Source organism: Stenella coeruleoalba, assembly GCF_951394435.1.
Source record: "Stenella coeruleoalba genome assembly, chromosome: 1".
NCBI classification, from domain to species: domain Eukaryota; kingdom Metazoa; phylum Chordata; class Mammalia; order Artiodactyla; family Delphinidae; genus Stenella; species Stenella coeruleoalba.
The window spans coordinates 53,160,232-53,187,939 of NC_137169.1; the positions used below are offsets into that span (position 1 = coordinate 53,160,232).

Consider the following 27,708-nt stretch of genomic DNA (forward strand, 5'->3'; position numbering starts at 1 on the left):
CTATGTACTGGTATACAGACACTAGAACGTAAGTATGATCTCTGAACCATCTTTTGCTTCTCTGATGCTTTCCTTGAGAACTTTTGAGAATTTCCTTGAGTAACTGTTTGAGAATTACTGGGTATCTCCCTCCCTGTATTTTGTCTTCCTCTATATTACAACACTGTCCTCTACTGTAATTGTTACTGCATGTTTGCATCTCCTTCCTGTAAACTGCAGTATGAAATTTAGGTTGGTGGTTTACCTACCAGATATATGCTTCTGATATATCCTACTGCATTTCTTATCAAAAGTTCAATTTTAACCATTATATGTTCTAGTCCAGAAAAAAACAAATCATGTCCAGTATCATCTAAAAAGTAAATGTTTGCTGTCTGTATCTTTTTCTCATCAAAAGTAACATAAAGGGCAAACCTAACCAGTGGTACAGCATCATCAGTTGCTCAGTCATGGGTCTATACCAATTATTAGGGAGTCACCAACTATCAGAAAGTACCTCCTCACAGAGAAGCTCTTCTCACTTTCCCTAAATTCCTTAACATTTTTCATATCTAACTTCATCTCTTCACCTTTCCTGAGGTAAACAGTCATGGATGTTTTATACCTACACTGGTCTAATTTCTTCTTTAGAGTGTCACATTTTTCCACTCAACTACTTGTTGTAAAAGTACTTGTTTTGACTATGCTCTTGGAACTTTTTTCATGCCCTTCTTTCAGCCCCCCACTCCCCAATCACCTATTAAAATTTGCTGTTTCTCATTCTGCTCTTTTACTGGCTTGGATGAGTTAATTTATCTCACGCAGCTTTAGCGTGGATTAAGGCTTATAAAAATTCAACAGAAGCCACTGCACCAGAACTATGGCTAGTATTTCTCAGCATATAAAAACCAAAATATTGGATGGACATCAAATACAACAACAAGAGTTATGATCCAGTTATTTTGCATGCTTCAATCTCATAAATTAGGGTACGCCACTTTTCTTTAGTGATTTAGTAGAGAGAATTTTAAAAAAGCTAAGCCCACCTTCTCAAGCCTTTCTGGAGACTATAATATATGCCTACTAGGGTGGTGATATTTCCCCTAGGATGGTGAAATATGTTGTAATCTTTTAAGGAAAAAAAATGGAGACAGTATTATGTGACTATGTTATCAATGGTTGGGGAATGACTGTTCTGAAAAATATAAACTTGCCTTAATCTACTTCTGAATACAAATTGTTCACTATTTGATAAATGGATAAATGTATCTTTTAAAATAAAATATATAGACACAAAATATGAAATGGCTGTAAGTTTCCATACAGAAATTCAATATTTCTCTTTTTTCTAAAAGTAATTTTAAAATGCAATCATAAGAGAGAAATTATTAAACATACTTTATTTCCTATTATTATTATTATTTATTTATTTATTTATTTATTTGCGGTACGCGGGCCTCTCACTGTTGTGGCCTCTCCCGTTGCGGAGCACAGGCTCCGGACGCGCAGGCTCAGCAGCCATGGCTCACGGGCCCAGCCGCTCCGCGGCATGTGGGATCTATCCCGGACAGGGGCACGAACCCGCGTCCCCTGCATCGGCAGGCGGACTCTCAACCACTGCGCCACCAGGGAAGCTCTATTTCCTATTATTTTAAGAAAAATAAATGGGCTTGGGAAGAGAAAATAAAGGTAAATACTAAACAGTCATTAAGATATTGGAATTGGCAGATCACCATGATTTAAGAAGGGTTCATGATTTGTTATTTTGGATGGTAAATACTTTACCAAATTGCTAAATATCAAGTTTTAGAGTTATCTTTTACACACACACACAAACCCACACACACAGCCCTAAAAAGCTTTGCCAACTCAAATAATTTGTACCAAATCAAGGAGCACGGTAAAAAATGAAATACAATGCTAATATATAAGCCCAGATAGCGTTCCTCTAAGTCAGGGAGGGAGTATCAATTCAAAGAGCCTTTCTACAGTGTATCAGTTATCCTTATTGGATCTCAATCCAGTGAGAGTTCTTTGAGAATACTAGGAAATTAGCTAGGAAACGTAGCTTTTAGAAAAAATGAAATTACTGAAGTTTTCCCAGAGTCAAAAAGAAAAATATTCACAAGATAGGAACTTACCACAATAGACAATAGTAAAAGTAGGGAGTAGGGTCAGCAACCAGGGGCAAGAGAGAAGAGAAAACAGAAGCATTTTAATTAGGGAAATTTCAAAACAAATAAGCAGCAAATGGTAGCAAACATATTTTTAAAATGCAAGCATCCATTTAAGTTTTACAAGGGAAAAGCAAAAAACAAACGTGCAACAATTTTAGAAGCTACAAAGCTAAAGGTCCAGTGAAAGGTAGTGACAAGAATATAAACAAGAAAATAAAGTCTGTGCGACTTTTACCATGCAATAAACATGATGACAGAATATTAATATCATAACCAGTGAAAATTATACCTTTCAGGGGTCGATTTAGCATCAAGCAGACTAGTAATAAACTGCTCAGAGGTTTCAATGTATCTTCTTTTATCTACTTTTCACCTACTTCCATTTCATGTTAGGAAATCCATAAGGAACTTTATCACTCATAGATAACCATGTAAAGTCTCTTTACATAAGTCTTAATTGAGCCACAGAAATGAGAGGTTCTGTACTAGGTATTAATAAGGTCACACACATTTAATCTGGAGAACTAAGGTAGATGTAACTGTACTGGCTTCATCTGAAGAAAAACGAAAGGTGGCAACTAATTCAGAAATGGAAGAGAATGCAATAGTAACATTTATTCTGAAGGTTTCTAGTTGGATCTCAAAACAAGGATTGAAATGCAAAACCAAACAGAGAAAGCCTAAGCTGCTTAATCAACATAAACCTGACTACAAAGTGAGAGGCAAAGCAGAAAACTTTACAGATATATTTAGCTTTAAATAAACCTGGTTTATTAATACCTTGTTTTATACCTCATCAAAATAAATTATTTTGTAGAATTTTAAATTTTATAGAATTCTTTCCTTTACAGAAGGATTGAAAACAAAGGCAATCAATTCTTCCTGGCACTTTTCAGGTAAGACTTAACTTATATATAACTTCATGAGCCTAACGACTCCATAAAAGGAAGCACACACAGTCTTCATCGAACACTAATTATCAAACATTGTCAGAATATGAGGTCAAATTAAATTTCCAGTTGTCTCAATCTCTTTATCCCTCCCTCCAACAAAATTCAAATGACAAAAGTGAATTTCTTTCCTCAGTAGTGCTTATACTCAAGGTGAAGTGACTCAAGATCAAATTAACACATTCTTTCATCAATTCTAAGATGCACATTTCTGGCCCATATTTTAGTATCTCTGTAGTTGGCATTCATCTTTCAACTGATAGGATGTTGTAGTTTAACACACAGGGTATTTTTTTTCTTTGTTTCTTAAAGGCATGGAAAATAATGGGATGTCTTACAATTGATGGCATCTTAGATCAGATGAAATATTTTTTATTTACACCTCTGAGCAATAACATATAAATCGACCTCTGTAAAATGAGGTGAAACAATATGGTTAAAAAAAGAAATTTGTGTGTAAATGTTGATGAAAGAAAATGCTTCAAAGGATAAAAACAAACTAAGTGATGACAAAGTGGCTCATTTACCAAAGAATCTCATTAGTGTAACATATGGATTTCCATGCACTGCCTACAACCTCTTAATAATAAATTTCTTAACATAACTTACAGTATTTTAACAAAATTTCTTTGGTTAATGAATTCAGTTGACAGCAGACAGCAACAGAACGCCCACAGCTAGCACATGTGGGCAAAGCATTGGCATAAGAAATCTGATCAAATCAATCTATTAGTGTCTTTAACTAACTAAAACATTACCTACCTCCCAGCCAGTACTCTGTATAATAAAAAGTAAAAAAAGGGCAAAGTCATAAAAAAAAAAAAACTGTTTAAAAAGAACAAAAAAAAGCCAAAGGAAGTTCAGTAGTGTAAGGTACCATATACCATAAATTCTTCTTCGTATAGAAAACACCAGGGTACTTTAAACACCATATTCCTTCACTTAAGACCTGTGATAATATTATAAATTCCTTGTTCAAAACCTAGAAGCTAAAATTTCACCTTTTAAAACTTTAATAAGTGAAAAGTACAAATTTGGGGGAAAGAAAGCCAACTACTTGTTTCATTTGTGTCTAAATTAGATCCCTAACTAATGTGAGCTGCACTTCACTGAAGTATCGCAGGTAAATTGGAATAGACATTGAAATTTCACTCAAATGTCTTTGATACAAATGGATGAAAGTTTCTTGGAAGCTACTAGCTCTAGATGTTCCAGACCTGATGTGTAATTTGCAATTTATAGGTCTGGAAGCTGGGATGAGATTTCCTTAACAGTATATGTACAACTGATTATAAAAAGACCCAACTGTTGTGATCAAGAATCCTAATGATCTTTTGCAACTTCAACATTTTAGTAAACAATAATAAAATTCTGGCTTAACAGTATAGTGGCCCTATTTAAGACTTAAAATTTTTCAGATTATATCAATTCATCCAGAACAGCTTAGTCCATGGCAAGAAAGAGGAAGTCAAGTTGACAGACAATAAAGTAGGACTAATACCGAACGAAAAAGTGGAAAACCAGTACTCCACTTCCTTCTTTGATGATGGCAGTAGCAGACAACAGCATGGGTAGCACAGGGAAGGGAAGAGAAAAGTGGAGAAAGAGGAGCCTCGACAGGATACTTCAGAGCATTTCAATGGAGCCAGTGACTCAGCTTCAGGGAAATCAACTGCTGGTACTCTACTTCATTTCTAAACCAAGTTTATTTTAATTTTAATTTTAGTGATAATATGTGGATTCCATGAACTATAAACAAGTACTGAAGTCATACTATTATAACTGAATAAACATGACAACCATTTATTCATTATTTTCACTAAACATTATTTTCATATTAGAAATATGTCAAAGGATGATTGAATAAAAATATATGGGAAAAACAGTTAAAAGTTCAGTTGAAATCATTAAAAATATTAGGAGTTTATTAAACTTTCACATCATTTAATAAAAAGTTAAACATAACAACTTTTTTGGCAGCAAATGAATAGAAATCAACTTAAAAATCAGATTCATAACTATAACCCACACTGTGAAACAGAAAATAACTCACAATTTAAAACAAATTTAGCAACCAGTAAAAATTCAAAAAAAGTGAAGGAAAAAAAGAGAAGCTATGTGGAAAGGTTATGATGATCATAATCTACTTTAGGTAAATTCAGTTTTGTTAATGAGTCTTGCTTTTGGCCATGAACCATCATTTTGACACTGTTCATTTGTAACCTCATTAAAATGGTCATTTCGTGACATCTAGTTTGACATTAGTACAAAGCAACACTAATGCTTGTAGACAGTTTTCTCCATTTATACTGAAGCTAGAAAGTACAATCATTACCTGATGAACAATTTTGCTGAATGCTTCTTGAAGTTTACCATGAATTGTGGATAGTTTCTTTGCATCCCGATTAGCTTCATGAATAGGAATAAGTACTTTGTAAACCTCGTTAACTGCTTCATACATGCCAGCCTATAAGAATAATAAGATATTGCTTTCTTTTACATCAATAAGAAAGTGAATTACAATTTATGAACTCACAATATTTCTACTAAGACAATACTACTGTTTTCCAATAGGACATAAAAACAAACATTACTAAATTTTAATTTGATTAAGGCCTAATAAAATAATTTTGCACAATTTAATATTATCTCTTCTAGATAGATGAATGGATATGTATGCATGTGTGTTTGTGTCTGTGCATTTAAAATACACACATATAATATATGCATATTTATATTTCTATATAATTTGAATTGGACATTTTGCTTTTATCTACCCAGTAATTACTTAACTAAAATAAATGTGTGTATGTGTGTGTCCTCATATACGCACGTAAACTTTTGCAGAAACTAATTCTGAGCAGAGGAATAAAGAAACCCAATTATTACATTGGTCACAGATACGCAAATATCAGATAACCTGTGGCCCCCTAGGACACTAAAATTATTAACTTTTCCAAAATATTAAATTGGCACAGGAAATCTTATTGGAACTCTCCTATGGAAAAATCTCTGATTTTTAACAAAATATAAGAAGGTTCTGAACCACCAGATTTTACTCAAGTAGGGGATAGTTGGTCAGTAGGTGACTAAGGGTTGCTCTGGTTATAATCAGAGTAAGGGACAAAACGTGTTTACACTGCTACCCACTCTCTTGCCTTTAGTAATGGATTCATGGCTGTAGTGAAGGAAAGGAGAGGTATTTTCCAAGAGCCACTGAGTTCCCACTGCCTCACACATCAGCAAACATTATTTTCCCAGGGAAAACCTATGGTTCTCATATTTTCTAGTCAGTTCACAAGAGTATATTTAAGCAACATGTAGCTGTAATAGTAAAGTATATTTAGTGTAACTAAAATGCCCAGTAATTATTTTACTTAATATTAAATAGATTAATTGAAAAATAATGAAATTCACAATTATATGCTCTTGCAAAATATAGGCTTCTGTAATATAGGCCACTGTACCCCAATCTAAATTCACTGCTGTGAATTATTAAAATTAAACACATATACATAGAGAATGTATATTTATTAAAATATTCCATTAATACCAAAAAACTTTTTTTCCCTGCTAGTTCAGATCACTTAAATTGAAACTCAAGGAACAGAGATCCGGGGTAGGAATCAGGACAATCAAGGTCCTCAAAAACAAGAAATTTTAAAGTGGACCAATGCCTAATGTTCTTTGAGTCTCAGAATCATTATTAAATGAATTGCTTCTAAATGCCAATAATGATGAGAAGATGATAATAGCAAACACATTAAAACTTACTTGGAGCCAGGCACTGTGATAAGCACTTTACATAGGTTAACTCATTTAACCCTGATAACATTCCTTGAAGTAGGTACTATTATTAGATGCATTTAACAGTTAAGAAAAGTGAGGCACTGGTAGGTTGAGTAACTTGTGCCTGAAGTGATTTAACTACTAAGGTAGCAGAGCCAGGATCTGAATTCTGACTGTATGCCTTCTAAATCTATACCCATAACCAATATATTTCTGGGGAGGGTTAAGGCCAGGAGAAGCAATAACCAATTCCTAATAATAGTACAATGGGGAAGGTGGGAAACACTGTATATTACCTCAAGCTTCCCTTTTACCTTAACATGAACCTCACTGTCTCCCAAACCTTGGTGCTGGGATACTAAACACTCAGCAGAAAACTCACAGAAAGCAGGTGACCGTAATCACCATGGTTCAAGAAAGTAAGCAGGGATTTGGCTGGCTGTTTTTTCCTTCTCCAACAAACATCCCATCTCAGATCCACATGACTGCTTTAATTCTTCACATACAGATGGGGAGGGACAAGGATTAGAGTTATAGCATGGTAGGGTAGATCAGACAAGGGATCTAGGATGTAGTTCATAAAGCTCCTGATACCACTTCAATATCTACCTAATAGAACTCACTATGCAACCAATGGGATGAGTGGCCATAATTTTCCTGAGTACCACAGGCTTTCTGTTTTGCTGGGGTTTTTTTAAATTTTAAAGTTTTAGAAAATGTTTGGTGGTAAAGTTTTGTAAAGCAAGAAAAAAAAAATCTCTTACAGACTAAGTGTTGGTTCACAAACAAGCAGATGAAAAACACTGGAGGAAGTGACAGACTATTAAAAAGGAATAAGCAATGATGAATCTAGAAAGAAAATATGTTACTAGATGGTTCTTAAGGTATTTAGAGAAAACTACCATAAAGGAAAAGCAGAGTTGTAGGCAGAAAGCATAAATATACATGTCACTAATAATTAAGAAGTATGTAATTGTGGGAAGAAATGAATAAGAGTCATCTACCATAGAGAAAGAAGCAGCTGCTTGTTCCAGTAATCCCACAAGTCCTGACTCAGTAAAGTACTTTCCAGAGCAGATACCTTCTTCATCTGGAGATACCACATCATCTGAGACTGCAGATTCTTCTAAAACATTAGATGAAATATTCTAGGAGGAAAAAAATGTTTAAGGCTTGTGAAATGGAATTAATTTCTTAACATGAAAGATGTATATGAAGAAGTAATTGATGATGAAATATAGCTACCAGCTTAAGTTTAAAAAAAAAGGGTAGTCAATGCAAAGATAAAAGACAAATCTCCAAAAACTTTTTGTACTGTGAAGATGACAATAAAGTGTAACACCACTGCTAGATAACTTTTCCATTAATAAAAAGTTGCAAGAAAGAAAATTAAGAAAAATCATGGGCTAAGGAAAATCATAATATCACACAGAACACCTATGGAGACTTAAACAATCTTTATTTTTAATTTAATTGATCTTGCTAAAACTCTCTTTCAGGGAAAATAAGGTACAAAAATGGTCCCTTGGCTTGCCTAACATACATCAAGTTAATGAGAAAACTCAGGTATATTAAAAGCCCTCTTACCCAATGAGATTGGGATCAGCCATTATTTCTAAAAAAGAAATGATACCTACATACCTTAAATATTTGATTTGAACCTAAATATTCACAGTAGATATACACTCATTTGTCAATTTCCTGAAGTAGATCTAAGGTCTTTTCTTTGTGTATGGGTCTCGAGATCAGAGTTCCATGTAATCTCTCTTGACTAAATACCCACAATGCAACCTTTATTTAAGATTTCCAGTTTTGGTTTCTTTAGAGTAAGAACTTGAACTTAAAAGATTATCAAATTATCCTAGACTTCTCGGAGCTCTTCCCCCATTCTTTCTTTATTTGTCTGATCTCTTTGCAAAACATTCAACTTGGTTTTCAGAGAAACAATAACTTACTTTCTTATTGCATTTAGATTTATCAGAGAACATAATATTTAATTAAATTTTGTAACTTCCCAAACCTGGCTTTAATAGGTTTTAAAAAAAGCAAAGCATAACTAACTCTTGGTAAGCAAAGAATTCAACTAGTGGGTAAGGGGGATGTAACCGTACTAGAGCATAAGCTATCATCTCTGAGTCATATATTAGCATATTTATACAGGGAATGGAGAATGTTGGTTTACCTGGTATTTTAATTAAAAGCCAATTAAGAGTTTCCACTGAATTCTGATTCTCAATATCTTGAATGTATTTCATAGATGCTACAAAGTCCACAGCAGTATAGGCAAAGAGAATAAATATACACAGCACTGATAATGCAGAGGTAAGAAAATGTGGCAGAGAATTAATGAGAAATACACTTTAAAAATGTATTAATGAAAGTAATAGTGAAATGTTAATTCATCTACTGAAGTATCACCTTCAGTCTTTATGCTTTCCTTACAAGCTGAATGAATCTAAACACCAGTGAGAAAAGTTAAATCCAAAAAAGGACATACCTTGATTTAATGTAAACCTGGCAGATTCCTACCTGAAATGTTACACATCCCACAGGAAGATATTTCCGGTCCTCCAGCATGCTCAGATATTCAGCAACAAGTGCTGCTGAGTGAACGAGGCACTGGGCAGCTTCAGCATGATTGCTGCGTTCCGAGTGTTTGCCAGCCATGTTCTGCAACCAGGTCAGCCGCAGGTCTGGGGAGGTCTGGTACCCCTTGGCAATTCTAATTAGAACAGAAATTCTTCTCAATTAGCATTTGCTTCCCAAGCTAGAAGGGAGTCCAAATTGCTTTTTCAGTGTTTAGGTTTCTGTTATTGAACACAACCTATTAAGACAAGTTTTTGGGTGGTATGAAAATGTCTTTGAGTATGCTTAGAGAAACAACTGTGGGCCAATGGAACAGTAATATCAGTTTTTTGCAGTGGGGGGCTAAAAAAAGGACATTTTATATGAAAATCTGGACACTAAGGAAACAATCAGTAAGGGAAAAACTGTGGGAATTTACATGTTTATTATAGGAATATAAACAAGTTTTCTATTCAAGGAAAAAAATTTATAGAAGATTGTTTCACTGTATCATTTTTATTTTAAAGAACATATTTGTTTTTGTTTTATTTGTGCCTTTAAGGAACTCCAAAACTGTAAAAAGAGAAGGTCATATGGCAAAGAAAAAGTCAAGTTTTACTTACATCTTTTAAGTTACAACAGGAATTACAAAATTCTCAAAATACCCTATAAATATTATCCTATAGGCAAAACCATATTTAAAATCAGCAAAATTAATATTGTAGTAAAACGTTAATACACTGTATTTTCTTCCTAAAGAACTTTTACATTTAAAATATGGATCTTGGGCCTTCCTAGGAAACCTAGGGCCCAGGATGCCAAGGTGTTAAATGTGTCATTACTTTAAATAATCCTCTTGTTTTTGATAATCAATAAATATACCGAACAATTATTCATAGTTCTTAAAAGAAGAAGTGACACAGGGGATCTGATAAAGCACATTTTGACTTTTCAATTACCGTTAGAAAACGACAAATAAGTTTTGTATTTTTTTTAATCTCATGTTTTTTGTGTATCGTACTAATTTAAGCCCCATTATACAAGGTATAAGTGAATCAAACAAATGTTACCTGTACATTAGATCAATCAACATTTCAGGATCCTCCTGGTGTTCCTTCATTTTAACAGTATCAGAAAGGATCATATGGAGATTGAAAACCAAATCTTGGACCTGTAGCAGAGAATTGTATGAAAAACATCCATTCATTCACAATCATTAAATTAATTTGGAAGATATTTCAGATAAGCATCTAAAGATTTCAAAACAATATGATTTTGATATAGTTCTAAAGAGTCTGGGTATGCTGGGGTAAGATGAGTGAAGGTTGGTAAACTTTATACAAATTGCTCAGCAGACTGTTATTTCAGTTCTCTCACCCAGAAACAAGTAGAAATGTAAGTAGAAATAAAATACTTATAGGGATATAGGGAATACAGGAAAAGAACACAAAAGGAAATCTTCTCCTATGTTTCAGATTTTCCCAAAAGGTAGTTTGTAGAAACTTTAGTGTTTGAGGCAAATTACATTAATCAGTGGGAATAGTTTCATCATAAAGCTTTTTTTTGTCCATACTGCCTAAGTCTAATATTATTTTGGTACAAATTCACAGAATTAAACACCAAAGATATTAACCATTCTGAGAAGGGAGGGTGGCTTATTAAAACAAAGAGATTCAGCCCTATCTATGACACACATGGATGAAAGAAAAATATAGGTTCCTCCAGTTAAAACCAAAGTTTGATCTAACAATTTGGAAAATGCCTATTTACAATTCCTTATTTCAGTTAATGCTCTAAGAAGTAGCATTTCTGACCTGATCAGGAAATGTTGTCTCCCTCAATTCCAAGTCTTCTTCAGCATATGTCAGTATAGTCTTTAGAGAACGTCTTAAGAATTCTTCATTAAAATTCTGAGATGTGCCCACCAAGGAAGACAGTGACATGGTTACCTGCATTTTAACCCTGGCAAAGTTCTGTAACAGAGAAATTGCCAGGTAAACATTTAATACAGGAAAGCTTAAAGTGAAAAAGTATATATTTTTTTACTTCCTAAAAGGAAAAGGTTAGTAAAAAAAATACCATTCTATGCAAAATATTTTTGAAAAAGTAATGAAATGTTTATATTGAAATCTTATTATTATTTTTTTTTTGCGGTACGCGGGCCCCTCACTGTTGTGGCCTCTCCCGTTGCGGAGCACAGGTTCTGGACGCGCAGGCTCAGCGGCCATGGCTCGTGGACCTAGCTGCTCTGTGGCATGCGGGATCTTCCCGGACCGGGGCACGAACCCGTGTCCCCTGCATTGGCAGGCGGACTCTCAACCACTGCGCCACCAGGGAAGCCCTGAAACCTTATTTTTAAAAGGACATAAAGCTTAGAATCTTGCTGTAATAATAGCCTACAAAACAGAGTAAAAAATAAAAATTGTGTGTTAGACTTGAATTAGAAGTTGTGCCTAGACTTTACATTGATCTACTATGAGGTATATATTATTAATAATACCATTTTTACAGATGGGTTAAAGAACTTGACGAGCATCACAAAATTCTTAAGTGTTAGATGCGGTCTTTGCATTCTAGCCCCTTTCATTAGGTCCACTGCTATGAAAAAATAACTCACATCCTGTATAAAGAAACTTAAAGGTAGAATCTTTGGAGTGATGCCTATAAGAGCTTACACTCTTCCTTTTCTAGTGAAAATTCATTTCTGTTGCACCATTCCCAACTGTGAAACTACTCTTAAGAGTTTATCAGTGACAACCTAGTAATCGCCAAATCCAAGATACTTTTTTGTCAATATTCTACTTGACATCTCTGTATATTTAAATGTATTGATTACTTTTGCCTTGAAAATTGCCTGCCTTATCTTCAATGGTACCACCTTATCCTGATTTTTCTATTCTTTATCCACTCTTTTTCTGTCTCCTTTATTCCTCAGTTGCCCTTCTTAAATATCAGTGTTCCCAAAGATTCTGTCAAGAAACCTTTTCACTTCTCATACTCTAAACAGCCTCATCCATTTTTCTGCCTTGGACCAGTACAGATACATGTCTGTGTCTTCAGTTCATATTTCTCTCTTGAGCTCCAAGCTGTTATATTTTACTAGATGGTTCCTTATGAATGTCGCATGGGTACCTCAGTTTTAACACTTCTGAAATACCTTCTTGGTACTTCCCTGCTGGCGCAGTGGTTAAGAATCCACCTGCCAATGCAGGGGACATGGGTTCGATCCCTGATACGGGAAGATCCCACATGCCAGGGAGCAACTAAGCCTGTGTGCCACAACTACTGAGCCCATGTGCCGCAACTGCTGAGCCCGCGTGCTGCAACTACTGTAGCCTGTGCACCTAGAGCCCATGCTCCGCAACAAGAGAAGCCACCGCAGTGAGAAGCCCGTGCATTGCAATGAAGAGTAGCCCCTGTTCACCACGACTAGAGAAAGCCCGTGCGCATCAACGAAGACCCAACACAGCCAAAAGCACAAAGAAAGAAACAAACAAAAAACACCTTCTTTTCCTATTGATTAAATAAATGGTGCTACTATTCTTGTAATCAGTCACTCAGGCCAAAAATCTAGGAGTCATTCCATTGTCATTCTCCCTCTCATTATTCATACCATAAATCCAATCCACACTGTCCTCTAATCTGTTCCAATCTGTTCTTTCTCCATTCCCAATGCCATTTCTTTAGTTTATGCCCTTACCATTACTGTAATAACTTCTTAATCAATCTTTTTTTTTTTTTAACATCTTTATTGGGGTATAATTACTTTACAATGGTGTGTTAGTTTCTGCTTTATAACAAAGTGAATCAGTTATACATATACATATGTTCCCATATCTCTTCCCTCTTGCGTCTCCCTCCCTCCCACCCTCCCTATCCCACCCCTCCAGGCTGTCACAGAGCACCGAGCCAATATCCCTGTGCCATGCGGCTGCTTCCCACTAGCTATCTACCTTACTACGTTTGTTAGTGTGTGTATGTCCATGACTCTCTCTCGCCCCGTCACAGCTCACCCTTCCCCCTCCCCTTAATCAATCTTTCGGCCTTTTTCTCACCCCTTTTTCTCTCTCCCTGATGCTGTAAGTAGCATCAGGTACATTTTTGTAAAATGTGAATCTGAACATGTCAGTCTTCTTCTTAAAATACTCCAATGGCTGTTCACACCTTTGAAGATAAAATTCGAATATCTGACCAAGTAAATATGTCAAACTATATGGTGGGAACTGAGAGTATAGTGAGAAACAGTGTCTGCCCTATGACAGCTTAGTACAGACATTTCAATTACAATTTTATCTCTTATTACTCTCCCTTTGAGCCATAACAATTAAGAAGTGCTAAAAAAGTTTCCTTCTCTGCCTGTTTTCTACTCTCATCTCAATGCCTTTCTAATTATCTATGTGCCATTTTCTTTACCTACAAAGTTCTACCCACCTACTTACCCATCCGACTGGGTAATTCTTCATCTTTAGTTCAAGCATCTCCTCTTTCTGAAAACCGATCTTTGAGAGCATAAGCTCTTCTTTTTTTTCCCAACGTCTTTTTTTTTTGAGAGCATAAGCTCTTTTTCTCTGTGCTTACACAGTCCCCTGTGCTTACCTCTCATTATATTAATAGCAAACACTTATTGAGCATTTGCTCAGAGCCAGTTACTGACATAAGTGTTTTACTTAATTTATATAATCCTCACAAAACCATGTGAAGTAAGTACTTACTATTACAATTATTAGCTGAACATTACCTGTTCATCTCCTACCCTAGTAGATGTTAAGCTATTTGAAAATAAGGACTGTCCTTTTATCTATGTTTGCCTAATGCCTACCACAGTACCTAGAACACAATTTAATACTTAGTTCTACTAGTATTTCTTGATTCTATAAACTATATAAAATCACTGCCAGTTAAAAAACTACCTATTCCTTTTTAGAGGTACTACCTCACACTAAGATGATAAATCACCTATTTTCATCCTATTATATAAAGCTTTTCTAAAATAACAGAAGACTGAATCAAGAAAACTCCAAGTGTAGTCAAATTTAGGGACTTTATTTCAAAAACTAAACAAGATCCATAAAGTAACTAGATTCTTCTGTTCTGAATTAGGAAAGAGGACTTGGCTTCCAGTGAAAATAGGATAGTGAGAGACAGCAAGTTCCTACTTCTCCTGGATTTCATATAAAAATAAAAGATGGGGGGCTTCCCTGGTGGCGCAGTGGTTGAGAGTCCGCCTGCCAATGCAGGGGACACGGGTTCGTGCCCCGGTCCGGGAAGATTCTGCTTGCCGCAGAGCCGCTAGGCCCGTGAGCCATGGCCGCTGAGCCTGCGCGTCCGGAGCCTGTGCTCCGCAACGGGAGAGGCCGCAACAGTGAGAGGCCCGCGTACCGCAAATAAATAAATAAATAAATAAAAGATGAACAGAAAAAAATCCATAAACTCTATTTCAGCAAAATGAGGAGACATACATAATCCATATATTAGAAAAATGCATAAGGGTTGCCACGACAAGCTAAATAGGAAGCAGATTCAATGGAAGGCAAGGAGGGGATAGTAGAAAGTGAGGAATCCTAGGGTGCAGATTTAAGAAATAATCGGAAAAATACTTCTTTTAAATAAGAAACTCACTTTGAAGTGATTAAAAACTATCTGTCTTGGAAACAAAATGACCTAAAAATCTGGAGGGACTGGTTAGAAGTAGATTGACCAGAAACTTTAGGAAGTTAGGTAAGATGTGTATACAACAGCAAAATCCCATGACAGACACATTCCTGAAGGAATGTCCTATAAATACCTGGGCCAATATAAACTATCTCATTCTATGTAGAGTAATAAAAAGGTAAAGAAGATCAGTGAAACATCAGGTAAGAAACACTTAATAGGAAAATATGGTCATGAAACAGATGAAAATTCTGATAAAATATTTTACCTTAAATTATAAAAAATTTATGAAGCCATTCACTTTAGAAAGGAAAAAAAATGGCAGAAATAAAAGAACTCAAGGAAAGCCACTGTGATAGCTAAGATTTTCTTTCACCCCCCACCAAGGACCAATATTCACTAGCTTGGTGGCAATACTTCCTCCACTGAGAATGCATGATTAAAGAAATAGAGAGCTGAAGGTATTATATAATTATAAAGGTAATCATTAGAACAATACAAACTTTCTTAAATATAATAAAGACTACACCAAAAAAATAAGGTGAACAGACCATAAGTGCAAGATGAAAACAACCAACAAATTTTTTTAAGGAGAGAGGTGGGGAAGCATAACAAAATAATACAACACAACTCTAGGACGTATCTGATAGAATAACAAGTATGAAAAGGTTTAATTCAACTTAGAGACTGGATTACAAGGCAAAACCCAACTCTATGTTGTATATGAGAGGCATGTTTAAAATAAAGTGATTCAAAAAAGTGAAAACGAAAGGATAGGCAAAGGTAACCGAAGAAACGTTCAAATTAGAAAGAAAGCAGAGGTATCTTAATACCATACAAAGTAGAATTCAGTCCAAAAATATAAAAATTTTAAATGAAACCAATTCAGGGTCTTTTTCAATTCTAAAGGGAATAATTCATAGTAAGATATAATAGCTATGAATAGTAGTTATAAATATACCAAATAGTTATGAATATCAATTTACCAACAAAGACCTAAAGGAGAAAGAGACAGTGTATAGGCTTTAAATCATCTCCTTCAGTCCACCAAATGGACCAAAAATAAAGAAAAACAGAATAATGTAATTAAAAGGTATATCTGTTTAACTCAATATTCTGAAAATAAACAGTACCCCTTCTTTTTAAATGCTTGCATAACATTCATAACAACATTATATGATTGGACACACAAACACACACATCCATACTACCAAAAAGGAGACATAGTATATTAATTGTATGACCACTTTGCAATAAAACTAAAAATTATTAGGAATTCTCTGGCGGTCCAGTGGTTAGGACTCCACACTTTCACTGCTGAGGGCCCGGGTTCAATCCCTCGTTGGGGAACTAAGATCCTGCAAGCTGCAGCACGGCCAGAAAAAAAGAAACAACTAAAAATTATCATCAAAACTTTAAAACTTTGGGTTAAAAAGAAAATATAAACTGAAATTACAAATATCTACAAACCAAGAATACTGCGAATACTACATATCAGAACCAATGAGACACCAAAAACAGTGCACGATGGAATACTCTAGACCTTAAATACTTACATGAGTAAGAATAAATGAACTAAACATTTGACTCATAAAGTTAGGAAAAATAAAACACAAATCTATTATCAAATAAAAAAACATAAATGAAAACATGGAATTCTTCAAAGACTGGCATATAATCATAAAATATCAAGCCAAGATATTTAACTTTTAATTTTCCTTATGACTTTCATTTCACTTAATGATAATAATTAAAATTTACAATAGCTCAACATTTATATTCTAAATCTGTACTACTACACATTATTTTTAGTATAGGAAGTAAAACTGAAGATTTGGACTTTTATAATATGTCCACAGAATGAGAAATAGAAAGACAAATATTAGACTCAAAACATACCAAAAAAATTCCATGCTCCCCCTGAACCCTTTTAATAGTTATCTACAGAAGTTATATTTCCTAATGAATCAAAGATACAATCCTGAGATGAAACACTTACATTCCCAATCTCAAAGTTCTGTCTCATAAGTAGGTAAAGGGAGGCACTAGCATGTGACCGTATTGTACCGATGCTACTGCTACAGTGCCGGAGAAGCCGGAGGCATAAATCAGCACACTGCTCTGTCTCCTCTTCAAACAAGAGTTCAGGGAACTGTAAAGAAACAACACCAACACTGAATTTATGCAGTAAAAGTTCCAGAGATATGTCAATATAGCCTGACGTGGAGATTTGTTGGTGTAGCCCAGGAATTAAAAGAATGTTAAGGGGGCTTCCCTGGTGGCGCAGTGATTGAGAGTCCACCTGCCGAAACAGGGGACACGGGTTTGTGCCCCGGTACGGGAAGATCCAACATGCCATGGAGCGGCTGGGCCTGTGAGCCATGGCCGTTGAGCCTGCGCGTCTGGAGCCTGTGCTCCGCAACGGGAGAGGCCACAACAGTGAGAGGCCCATATACCACAAAATAAAAAAAAAAAATAAAAAAAAGAATGTTAAGGGACAATATTTACTAATGGTTAATAACATGGCCCACAGAGCCAGATAGACTGGGTTCGAGTATGGATTACACTAGTAATATGGCCTTGGACATATTTTCTCATCCTTAAAATGGGCCTAATAATGTTATCTATGTGGGACTGTATGACTACCTTAGATTAGATAATGTGCATTAAACACTTACTACTATAGTAACTAACATAATAATTCTGTGAAATGTTTTTATTATCACAAAATAGTATATAAGTTATTTTCACTGGCTAAGTTTCATCAACAGCTCTGCATTCCATCTTATAAGATGACTAAGATGAAATAGCTACCTTCAAGTATTAAGCATACACATACACATTTCCAGAGGAAAACAAACATAGGAAATAAATATTTGAAGTAGTTGAACAAACAGCAGAAGCACCTTCCTTTCCATTTACCATAGGATAAGCTAATTTCAACAGACTGAACAACTTATACATTGAATTCTTGATAAATCAAGTCAATAAGGGACAGCCAAAATAAGATGAAGAGAAAACACAAAAAGCCCCATATTTAAAATAAGCTCTTGAGCTTCTCTGGTGATGCAGTGGTTGAGAATCCGCCTGCCAATGCGGGGATACGGGTTTGAGCCCTGGTCCAGGAAGATCCCACATGCTGCGGAGCAACTAAGCCCATGTGCCACAACTACTGAGTCCGCACACCACAACTACTGAGGCTGTGCGCCACAACTACTGAAGCCCACGTGCCTAGAGCCCATGCTCCACAACAAAAGAAGCCACTGCAATGAGAAGCCCATGCACCGCAATGGAGAGTAGCTCCCCCCCGCCATACTAGAGAAAGCCCGCATGCAACAACGAAGACCCAATGCAGCCAAAAATAAATAAATAAATTTATTTAAAAAAATAACTAAAATAAAATAACATAAGCTAGTAATTTCAGGCCCTTCTCCACATCAGAACTACTCTTAGAAATTCCAAAAGGTAAGTAGTAGACAAAAAGCAAAGAAGAATCATGAGTCTTAGGTTATTACTAAAATTTTAACTATAAGTATATTTAAAATATGATCAAATGTATGTGTCAAATGATCTTAGACAATGTTAATAAAGAAAGCAAAGTCTGACAGGACAGCAGGTATAAAAATAACCCACCTTTGAAACCAGGGCTCTCTGGGTAGCAAAACAGTGTTGTAGATAAACTGCACTTTGATTACAGGCCATGCTATGTAGTAGCACTTTCAGCACCCCACCAAGGATGCTCTCTTTGGATTCTGTTACAGAAACTGTCTGCAATTTAAAAACAGATAAATAAAATAGAGATGTTAACTGCAATTTGGTTAGAGAGATAGAATATGTATAAGTAACAAATAAAAATTTTAATAGGAAAAAGATAATGTAAGATCTAGGAAGACGTCAAGGAAAAGAAGCTAAGACGGATTTGGATAAAAAAAAGAGGTGGAGGAGAATGAATAGGTTTTAAATGAGAAAAGAAGAGGAGCAAGGACATAACTTCTAGGATCTACTGATATTTAAATGTAATTATATGGTTCAATAAATACTTTTTCCCCCCAACCCTAACTTATCAAATCTATACTACTTTAAATTCCTCTAATCTGTGTCCTTACCTGGACAACAATCTCTAATGTATCCAAAATGATTAGATTTGCTTCAGTAGCCAGATTTCCATCAATCAGTGCTTCATGTTCAATCTCTGCTCTTGACCTAATACAAAATATTATAAGAAATTATATTTATCTTTTAGAAAAGCCAATAGATCTGCAATTCAGAAAAGACTTAAAGATGCACAGAAATAAAAAACCTTGGAACCCTTTTGCTTTCTCAGGGGTACCATTTTTCAGTATTTGCCTGAATGCAAAGTTACAAGAGAATACGGAAAAAGACAGTATTTTGCATATTTTAAAATGTTTTGTTTTAACCTACATTTTTTTCAACCATGCCAATACAGACTTTCTCACCCCATTACAGTGCTACAGTGCCACTAAAGGCATAAATATTTAGTTTTCAGAGATGCAGCAAACACAGGAAAAAACTTTTATTCTGAATGGTACGTAGACACTAGGTGGTGCTATGTGGGCTTGTATTTAGAGCTGCTTTCACGTAAAGCAACATTCAAAATGTTTAGTAGTCATACTACTATTTCAAGGATTTTCAACATATTTATTTAAGATAAAAGATCTTTTTAAAAATAAAGTTTTGTCTAATTTCCCCAAACTTTTGATACAAAAATTTTAATACAGAAAATGATTTAACTCTTCAGTGAGACTCTGGATAGCACTCATTAGAAATAAAACAACTTGATGTAATGAAGTGGTTTACTTGAATACTAATATTTACAAAAGTATTATTTAATGAAAATAAAAAACTTAATAACTATATATGATTTATGAGTAAAGACATTTGTTTTAGTTGCAATACATATACAGAAACTATATATTACATCCAAGTAGACAAAAAACACATAAATCAAAGCAAAAATAAAAGGATATATTAAATGCTAACTTTTCCAAGTTCTTAGATGTTAAAGTCTGAATCTTTATTACTGTCACTAAAGAGAACAGTCCATGAATTTACATTTACAAATTAAATTTAAGGAGAAAATACAACACAGTTAGAATTAAATTGGACAACAAAATATATAATGTTCAAACTTAAAATTCCAGCAAGATTTTGTGAAGAAACATGACAAAACAAGATGGTTAAACAAAAAGAATCACGAAAACACCAAAAAAAAAGGGCTCCCTTAAAACATAGTAAAATAAGCAAAGAGAACACATTATACAAATGCAGAAATAAAGCAACATACTAATAGCATAGTATCTTGGTGATTTTTGATTTCTAAAAAACACAACATGTGGAAAAATAATAAAAGAAATGAACATGGACAGAGAGGACAGAAATGCAGAAACTCAAACTTTAAGAATTTTTAACACAGTTATATTCAGTATCTGCATTCCCTGCCAAATTCATACATTGAAAACTTAATGCCCAACGTAATGGTGTTTGGAGGTGCAGTTTTTGGAAGGTGATTGGATAATCAGGGCAGAGCCCTCGAGAATGGGATTAGTGCTTCTATAAAAGATGCCCCAGGGAGTTTGCTTGCCCTTAAACCATAAGGGGACACAACAAGAAGTCTGTAACCCAGAAGAGGGCCTTCACCAGACACCAAATCTGCTGGCGCCATGATCTCGAACTTCCCAGCCTCCAGAACTGTGAGGAATAAATTTCTGTTGTTTAAAAGTGACACAGCATGTGGTATTTTGTCATAGCAGCCTGTAGAGACTAAGGCAGTTTCTGACAATGCCAAACTCATCTATATGGTACTGACCCTGCTGCTTCTCTCTCTGCTGGCTCTCACAGGGACTTGCTTCCTGATTTTACTGTCTGAGAGCTAATATTTCTTGAAGTTCAACTGTGAGAATCCTCTAAAGCTTGGGCTGAAGATGGTTCTCAGACAGGGTGGCCAACCATCCAGGTTCACTTTAGGACAGGACTGGAAGGTTCCCTGGGACGTGGGACATTCACTACTAAAATGAGGAGTACTAGGCAAACCCAAATGAGTTGGTCACCATATGCTCAAAGCTGTGGGGGCCAATCAAGTTACTTGAGGGCTAACTTGTAATTACAAATTATCAGGAAAAGAATATTAGCCCCATGACATCTGAAATGCCAAGTGTCAAGCCGAGCAACTTTACCTGTGGTTACTTGGGCAGTGAGAAAGGTTTACTTCCAGTTCCCCTTAGGCTGAAGATGCAGTCCTTTAGGATTGTTTTTGGCGGTAGAGTGGTCAGTTACTGTACCTAGTTTGCCTCCATGCTAGAAACAGAAGACTTGTAGTGTTTTGTCTTTCTTTATATTTTAAGCTTTAACAGGGCAAAGATTAGTTTTCTAATTTTTTGTAATCCTTGAAATATTTAGTTCAGTGTGACACCCAAAATATATTTAAAAAATAGTTGCCGAATGCATTTTCCAAAGGGGATTGTTGGGGGGAAATAGAGTGACATGTGAATATGTAACCTTTTGTTTTACTATAGCATATGAAAATTTCTTCCCTCAAATCATTTTTAATCTAAAATTTAAAAATAAAATATAACTATTTTGTCTTCTAAGATTTGAATGCCTAATATATAAAAAATAACACTAAAAGTAATCATTTTCCTCTGTATTTGAAACTCAACAAACCCATCAGTAAGATAAAACAGAAGGTTATATTACTTGTCAAGCTTCTCAGTGTTTTGACGCCAGTGAGTCATATCCTTCCTCCACCTCAGATTTTCTTGACTCCCAAAGGCACTTCCAGATGGGCTTCTCTCTGCCAAACAAATTTCAAAACCTTTTTTTAATGTTATTTCAGTCAGACCACATACATGTATATTTGCAAACATATAAGAAATCCTACATAATGTTATTAATTTTATACACAGCCACCTTATCCTCAGTACAAGTGGAAAAACCAGACAATGCTTTTTATTAAAAATTTTCACAACAGTTGCAGAAGAAATATATTTGCTAAATGTAATATTAAAAACCGAACACGCTTTTAAATAAGCAAACTTTCTAATACTGACTCCCAAAATCCTAACCATGGTTTATAAGACCATGCATGATATGATCTTATTTCCTCCCACTCTTGTTTACACTACCATTATTGTGTGTGTGTGTGCGTGTAGTTTCACTACATATGCTACTGATTTAGGATGTGTGCAATGGTGGTTGTTCCTTTTACCTGATTGTTTTTCCCACAAATTTTCACTGGCCAATTATTCATCACCTCTGCAGAAAGGCCTTCCTCAACTCTCTACCACTTCCTTTCCTCTTAATTTACTTTCTTTCTCTCCATAGCACTTATGACCACAAGAATATAAGCTACTTAAGAACAGAGATTATGTCCATTTTGTTCACCCCTTTATGTCAGGTACTGACAGTGTCTGGCACATCCTGAGAACTCAATAACTTTTTGTTTAATAAATAAATTAAGAAGGATTGAGGGGCTTTACTGGTGGCACAGTGGTTAAGAATCCGCCTACCAATGCAGGGGACACGGGTTCGAGCCCTGGTCCGGGAAGATCCCACATGCCAAGGAGCAACTAAGTCCGTGCGCCACAACTACTGAGCCTGTGCTCTAGAGCCCGTGAGTCACAACTACTGAAGCCCACGCACCTAGAGCCTGTACTCTGCAACAAGAGAAGATCCCCAATGAGAAGCCCGCGCACCACAATGAAGAGTAGCCCCCACTCGCTGCAACTAGAGAGTAGCCCCTGCTCACCACAACTAGAGAAAGCCCACGCGCAGCAACGAAGACCAAGCGCAACCATAAATAAATAAATAGATAGATAAATATTTTTTTTAAAAAAAGGGTTCATAAAGTAATTATTTCTTTTGGTCCACAGAAGGCAGGACAGGAGGAAGATAGGGGCTTTCTCCCAAGCAGTTTCTAGGATGGAAGGCAAAATGAATGGTACGGGCTCCTTAAGGGGCAGCAGCAATAGAACTGATTCATACCAATCCAGCAGAAGTGGAGAAGGCATTGAGAATTGTGGAGAAATATAAACAATAGAATCAAGTCATGACTTCAAGCTTTCAACTAGAAAACTAATGCTCCTTTTTGAAAACCATGAGACTTTAAATTGGCTGGGAAAATGGAAAGAAAAATGAAAGTAAAAATTCAGAGTTCAAATAGAAATTTTAAAAATACTGAGAAACAAATATAATTTGACACACAATAAAGGACGTGTCTGGATATTCCTTCTGCTTTCTCTCCCTTCCGTTCCCTTTCTTTCTCTCTTTACCTCTTTGATTTTGAAACCTCTGTCTTTAAGAAATTTTGTGAAAGAAAGCAAAAAGATATGTCTATATTAAGACAGTTAACAAAATAAGTGTGGACTCTTTTCATTTTTATCATTAACTTTTTTTTCCATGAAATTGTCTCTCATCTCCTTAGTTAAGAATGTCTATCATTAGATGACCTAGCTTATTAAGTACCCAAATATGTAAGAATTGCAAAGGTTTAATTTTTCAAAGACAAGAACTTTTTTTAAAATTGAGATAAAATTGATATATAACATTATATTAGTTTCTGGTGAATAACATAATGATGCGATATATGCACATACTACAAAATGATCATCACAACAAGTCTAGTTGACAACCATCACCACACATAGCTTCAAATATTTTTCTCTTATGATAAGAACTTTTGGGCTTCCCTGGTGGTGCAGTGGTTAAGAATCCACCTGCCAATGCAGGGGACACGAATTTGATCCCTGGTCCGGGAAGATCCCACATGCTGCGGAGCAACTAAGCCTGTGCGCCGCAACCACTAAGCCTGTGCTCTAGAGCCCACGAGCCGCAGCTACTGAGCCCACATGCCACAACTACTGAAGCCCGTGCACCTAGAGCCCATGCTCTGCAACAAGAGAAGCCACCGCAACGCAGAGTAGCCCCTGCTCGCTGCAAATGGAGAAAGCCGCGCATAGTAACGAAGACCCAATGCAGCCAAAGATAAATAAATAAATATTTTTTTAAAAAAAAAGAACTTTTAAGATGTACTCACTTTGCAACTTTCAAGTATACATTTGTTAACTAGAGTCACGGTGCTATAAGTTACATCCCTGGTACTTACATATTTTATTACGGTGAGTTTGTACCTTTTGATCCCCTACACCCATTTTGTCCATCCCTACCCACCACCTCTAGCAAACACCTATCTGTTCTCCGTATCTATGAGTTTGGGGGGTGGGGGTGGTTTTTTTTTTAAGATTCCACATATAGAACTTCATTTCTTACATCTAAACAGTGGTAGCTGTCCAAAGGCCACAAGATTAAAAATGTAACAAACATATCGGTAACAGCTCCACTCTCCAACAGTAAGCCTCAGAAAGAGCTACTGTATAATATAAAGAACGCTAAATTGGCAGTCAAAAGATCTTGGTTCTATCAGTTTATAATCTTAGGCAAGTTATTTACCTCTGCGAGTTTTATTTTATCTTAAAGATGAGGATAATTATTCATTAGGCTTTGGTAATAATTAAATGACCTAGAAAGTTAATTTCCATACTTTATAGAGGGTTGTTGTACATACTAAAAGAGTTAAAAGAAAATCAATAGGTACATTGTAAACTGTATATAACTGAAGTGAAAAAACAGTGCTCTATTAATTCCAAAGGCAAAGACTTTGTCTTATTCATTATTAAATTCCAAACACACATAGCATATAAAAGATATTTAAGTTTACTTAAAAAAACAATCATTAAGTTAAATGGCCTATCAAAAACAATAATTAAAAAATATTCATGTAAATGTACATTCACATTTTAAGTCAACAAATATATATCGAACTGTTAGCAAATGTCATGTACACAGATGACTAAGCCATGTCCCTGACCTTAAGGAGCTCTCAGCAACAATATTACTTTAGAATTTGCGAAATGTTTACACACACATGGTCACTACAAAGATGATAAGATCAACACTACCTTTTAAAATCTCAAAACAATCACAAGTGGATGAGGAAAGGGAAAGTGGGGAGATTAAGTGACTTGGCCAAAGTTATACGGCTACTGGGTAGCAGACCAGGGATTAGAAACAGGTTTCAAATGCTACTAAACTGTCTTTTCTTGCTGATATTTGAGTTTAATGGGCAATATCTTTGCCTTATATACAGGGTATATTAAATCATTGTAAAACTAGGAAACTTTTAAGAGTAAAAAGTGATGCTACATAGAATGGATGACCAAGAGAACCATAATGTAAACTATAGACTCTGTATGATAATGAGCGTCAGTGTAGGTTCATCAGTTGTAACAAGTGTACCACTCTGGTAGGGGAGGTTGATAACGAGGGAGGCCATGCATGTGTGTGGGGACAGAGGATATATGGGAAATACCTGTATCTTCAGCTCAATTTTGCTATGAACCTAAAACTGCTCTTAAAAAATCTATTTTTAAAAATAAGAGATGCTATTAATAATCACACAAGGGCAAGAGAAACAAACTGAGATTATCCAGAGCAAACTGTAAGTATGCTCACCCTACTTAAATAGGAATTCTAACGTGCAAAGAAATGGCTATTCAAGTTAATTCACAGTTACATTTAAAACACTATCTTAAAAGTGTAGAATTGTCACTGAAGACCTGCAAAAATGATCACTGTAATAGTGTTCAAGGAAACTGAAAAAAATTCTCACCAGAGGAGAAGATATTGTGTACATACCAAGCTGTCCTCGGCTTCGGCGCACCATTTCTTGCCTAGCACCTATGCTTCCAAGAATAGCTTCCTCAAGCTTTGCTCTCATGTCCTTTGATTTCTTAAAGGTCAAACTATTCATTCTTTCAAACACTTTCTTTCCCTAAAATTTAAACATTAGAAAAGAAGACACATTGAAGAAATTTTCTTCTTCTTTTCCACATTATGTTTCCCCTCTTGTTCATCTTTGCAATGGCACAATGATCACTTACTTTGTACTCAAAGCAAGATACACAAAGATAAAGCAGATCTAATAGCCGGTTTAGCTGCAGGACTGAGAGATCTGTAAACCACTTTTGTAAAACCGTCTCATCTGCATTCTTGAGAACCCAAAGCAGACAGATCAAAAGACTCCGACTTGATTCTGCTGAAAAGGTAGTGTGTTGTCTGCCACTCTGAAAATAAAAAGCAGTAGAATGAGACACAAAATGATCAAAGACCATTTCTTTTTTTCAGTTGTCAGTTGTTTTCTTCTAAAAGCAATACAACAATAATTACTTTAAAATCAAATATTTCAAAAGAACCATTTGGTTTAGACAATACTTGTGTAACTCATATAGAACCTTAAACTTAAGGTCCTGACATTTAATGAACCTTTCCTAGCAATAGAAGATTGCTTTAATCTATGACAGGGCTTCCAGCAGACTATAAACATTAACAGAAAACATAAAGGGAAAAACGAAAAGGTCCTATTATTAAAAACTAAGATATCTACCAAAGACTATCAGACACGATATAAATAAAGGAAAAAAAATGACTCTATATAAGACTATTTTAAGAGTATTATGTGATAACAAAATGTTTATCAGGTTTAGAGAATCACTATTTCCTATCAAGGGCCACTGACAAAATGAAAAAGTCTTAGACCACATATAAGTAAAAAGTATTTTTCCTTAGAGCATATAAATTTAAGATAATATTCCCAAACCTAGATTTGTATTAGTATACAGTATGTGAAATACAAACAAAAACTAAGAACTTGTTTACAGTACCATTTATTGAATATTTACTCTCTTCCAGTCATCATACTGAGCTCTTTGCATATATTATTTCATTTAGTCCTCCAACAACATTACTAAGCAGGTTGTATCATCTCAATTTTACAGACAAGAATGCAGGATGACAATAATAATAATGATGATGGCAAACAATGATGATGGCAAAACATAACAAAATTTGAAATGTGCTAGACACTATTCTAATTGCTTTTTCTTATTTAACTCTCAACAGTTTTATGAGATGGTATTAACTACTGTTATTTCTAGTTTACAGGTAAGGAAACTAAAGGCTAGAGATTAAGCAATTTGCCCTAAACCACATTCTAAGAAAAAGTAAAGCCACAATTGTAGTCCAGGTTAACCAGACGCCTAAGCTTATACTCTTCACCATTATACTACATTCTAATATTTGGTTAATAAATATACTAAATTATAATAAGAAAGCAGTGGATAGGATGTTGAGAGGAATTACAAAGGAAAGCCATGACCTCAACTACTACCCTAATCTCCCCTCTATCATGCACGACGGTTTCCCTTGAAACCATCTAAAGATATATTATTACTTACTCCATTCTACAGACAAGGAAACTGAGACAAGAAGTAGTTAAGTATCAATATTTTGTGAAAGTATTTTGCAATAAATGGTGGAACTGGGATTCAAATGCAGAACGTGTGGCTCCAGAAACCAAGCTCGTATCCACTATGTTTACTGCCTTTAATGGATGCACGCACATGTAAATAAATTCATGTACATAAACTCACTTAACCACTATGCTATACTGCACCTGACCTGGACACAAATAGTTTTGACTCCCACCCCCAAATTCACAGTCTCTCTCATAAGGAAAATGCTTC

The 27,708-nt window shown here is 35.3% G+C and overlaps 1 protein-coding gene across 7 annotated transcripts in view; it reads right to left on the bottom strand.

Annotated features, from left to right (window-relative positions):
- DOCK7 (dedicator of cytokinesis 7) overlaps positions 1-27,708 on the bottom strand; it is a 214,156-nt gene that overhangs the window by 18,924 nt on the left and 167,524 nt on the right. For 3 of the 7 annotated variants that reach the window (XM_079929009.1, XM_079929008.1, XM_079929011.1), the window contains 11 exons: positions 26,068-26,250; positions 25,823-25,958; positions 21,827-21,923; positions 19,219-19,315; positions 18,746-18,880; positions 17,112-17,264; positions 11,275-11,433; positions 10,531-10,631; positions 9,425-9,617; positions 7,900-8,043; positions 5,442-5,573 (listed from right to left, as the gene is read on the bottom strand). In XM_079929009.1, the coding sequence (XP_079785135.1) occupies positions 5,442-5,573; positions 7,900-8,043; positions 9,425-9,617; positions 10,531-10,631; positions 11,275-11,433; positions 17,112-17,264; positions 18,746-18,880; positions 19,219-19,315; positions 21,827-21,923; positions 25,823-25,958; positions 26,068-26,250 (1,530 nt within the window). Of the gene's footprint in view, positions 1-1,672; positions 2,116-3,868; positions 3,884-5,441; positions 5,574-7,899; positions 8,044-9,424; positions 9,618-10,530; positions 10,632-11,274; positions 11,434-17,111; positions 17,265-18,745; positions 18,881-19,218; positions 19,316-21,826; positions 21,924-25,796; positions 25,959-26,067; positions 26,251-27,708 lie in introns of those variants that run through there. The other 4 variants (XM_079929007.1, XM_079929010.1, XM_079929012.1 and 1 more) reach the window with 3 other exon arrangements.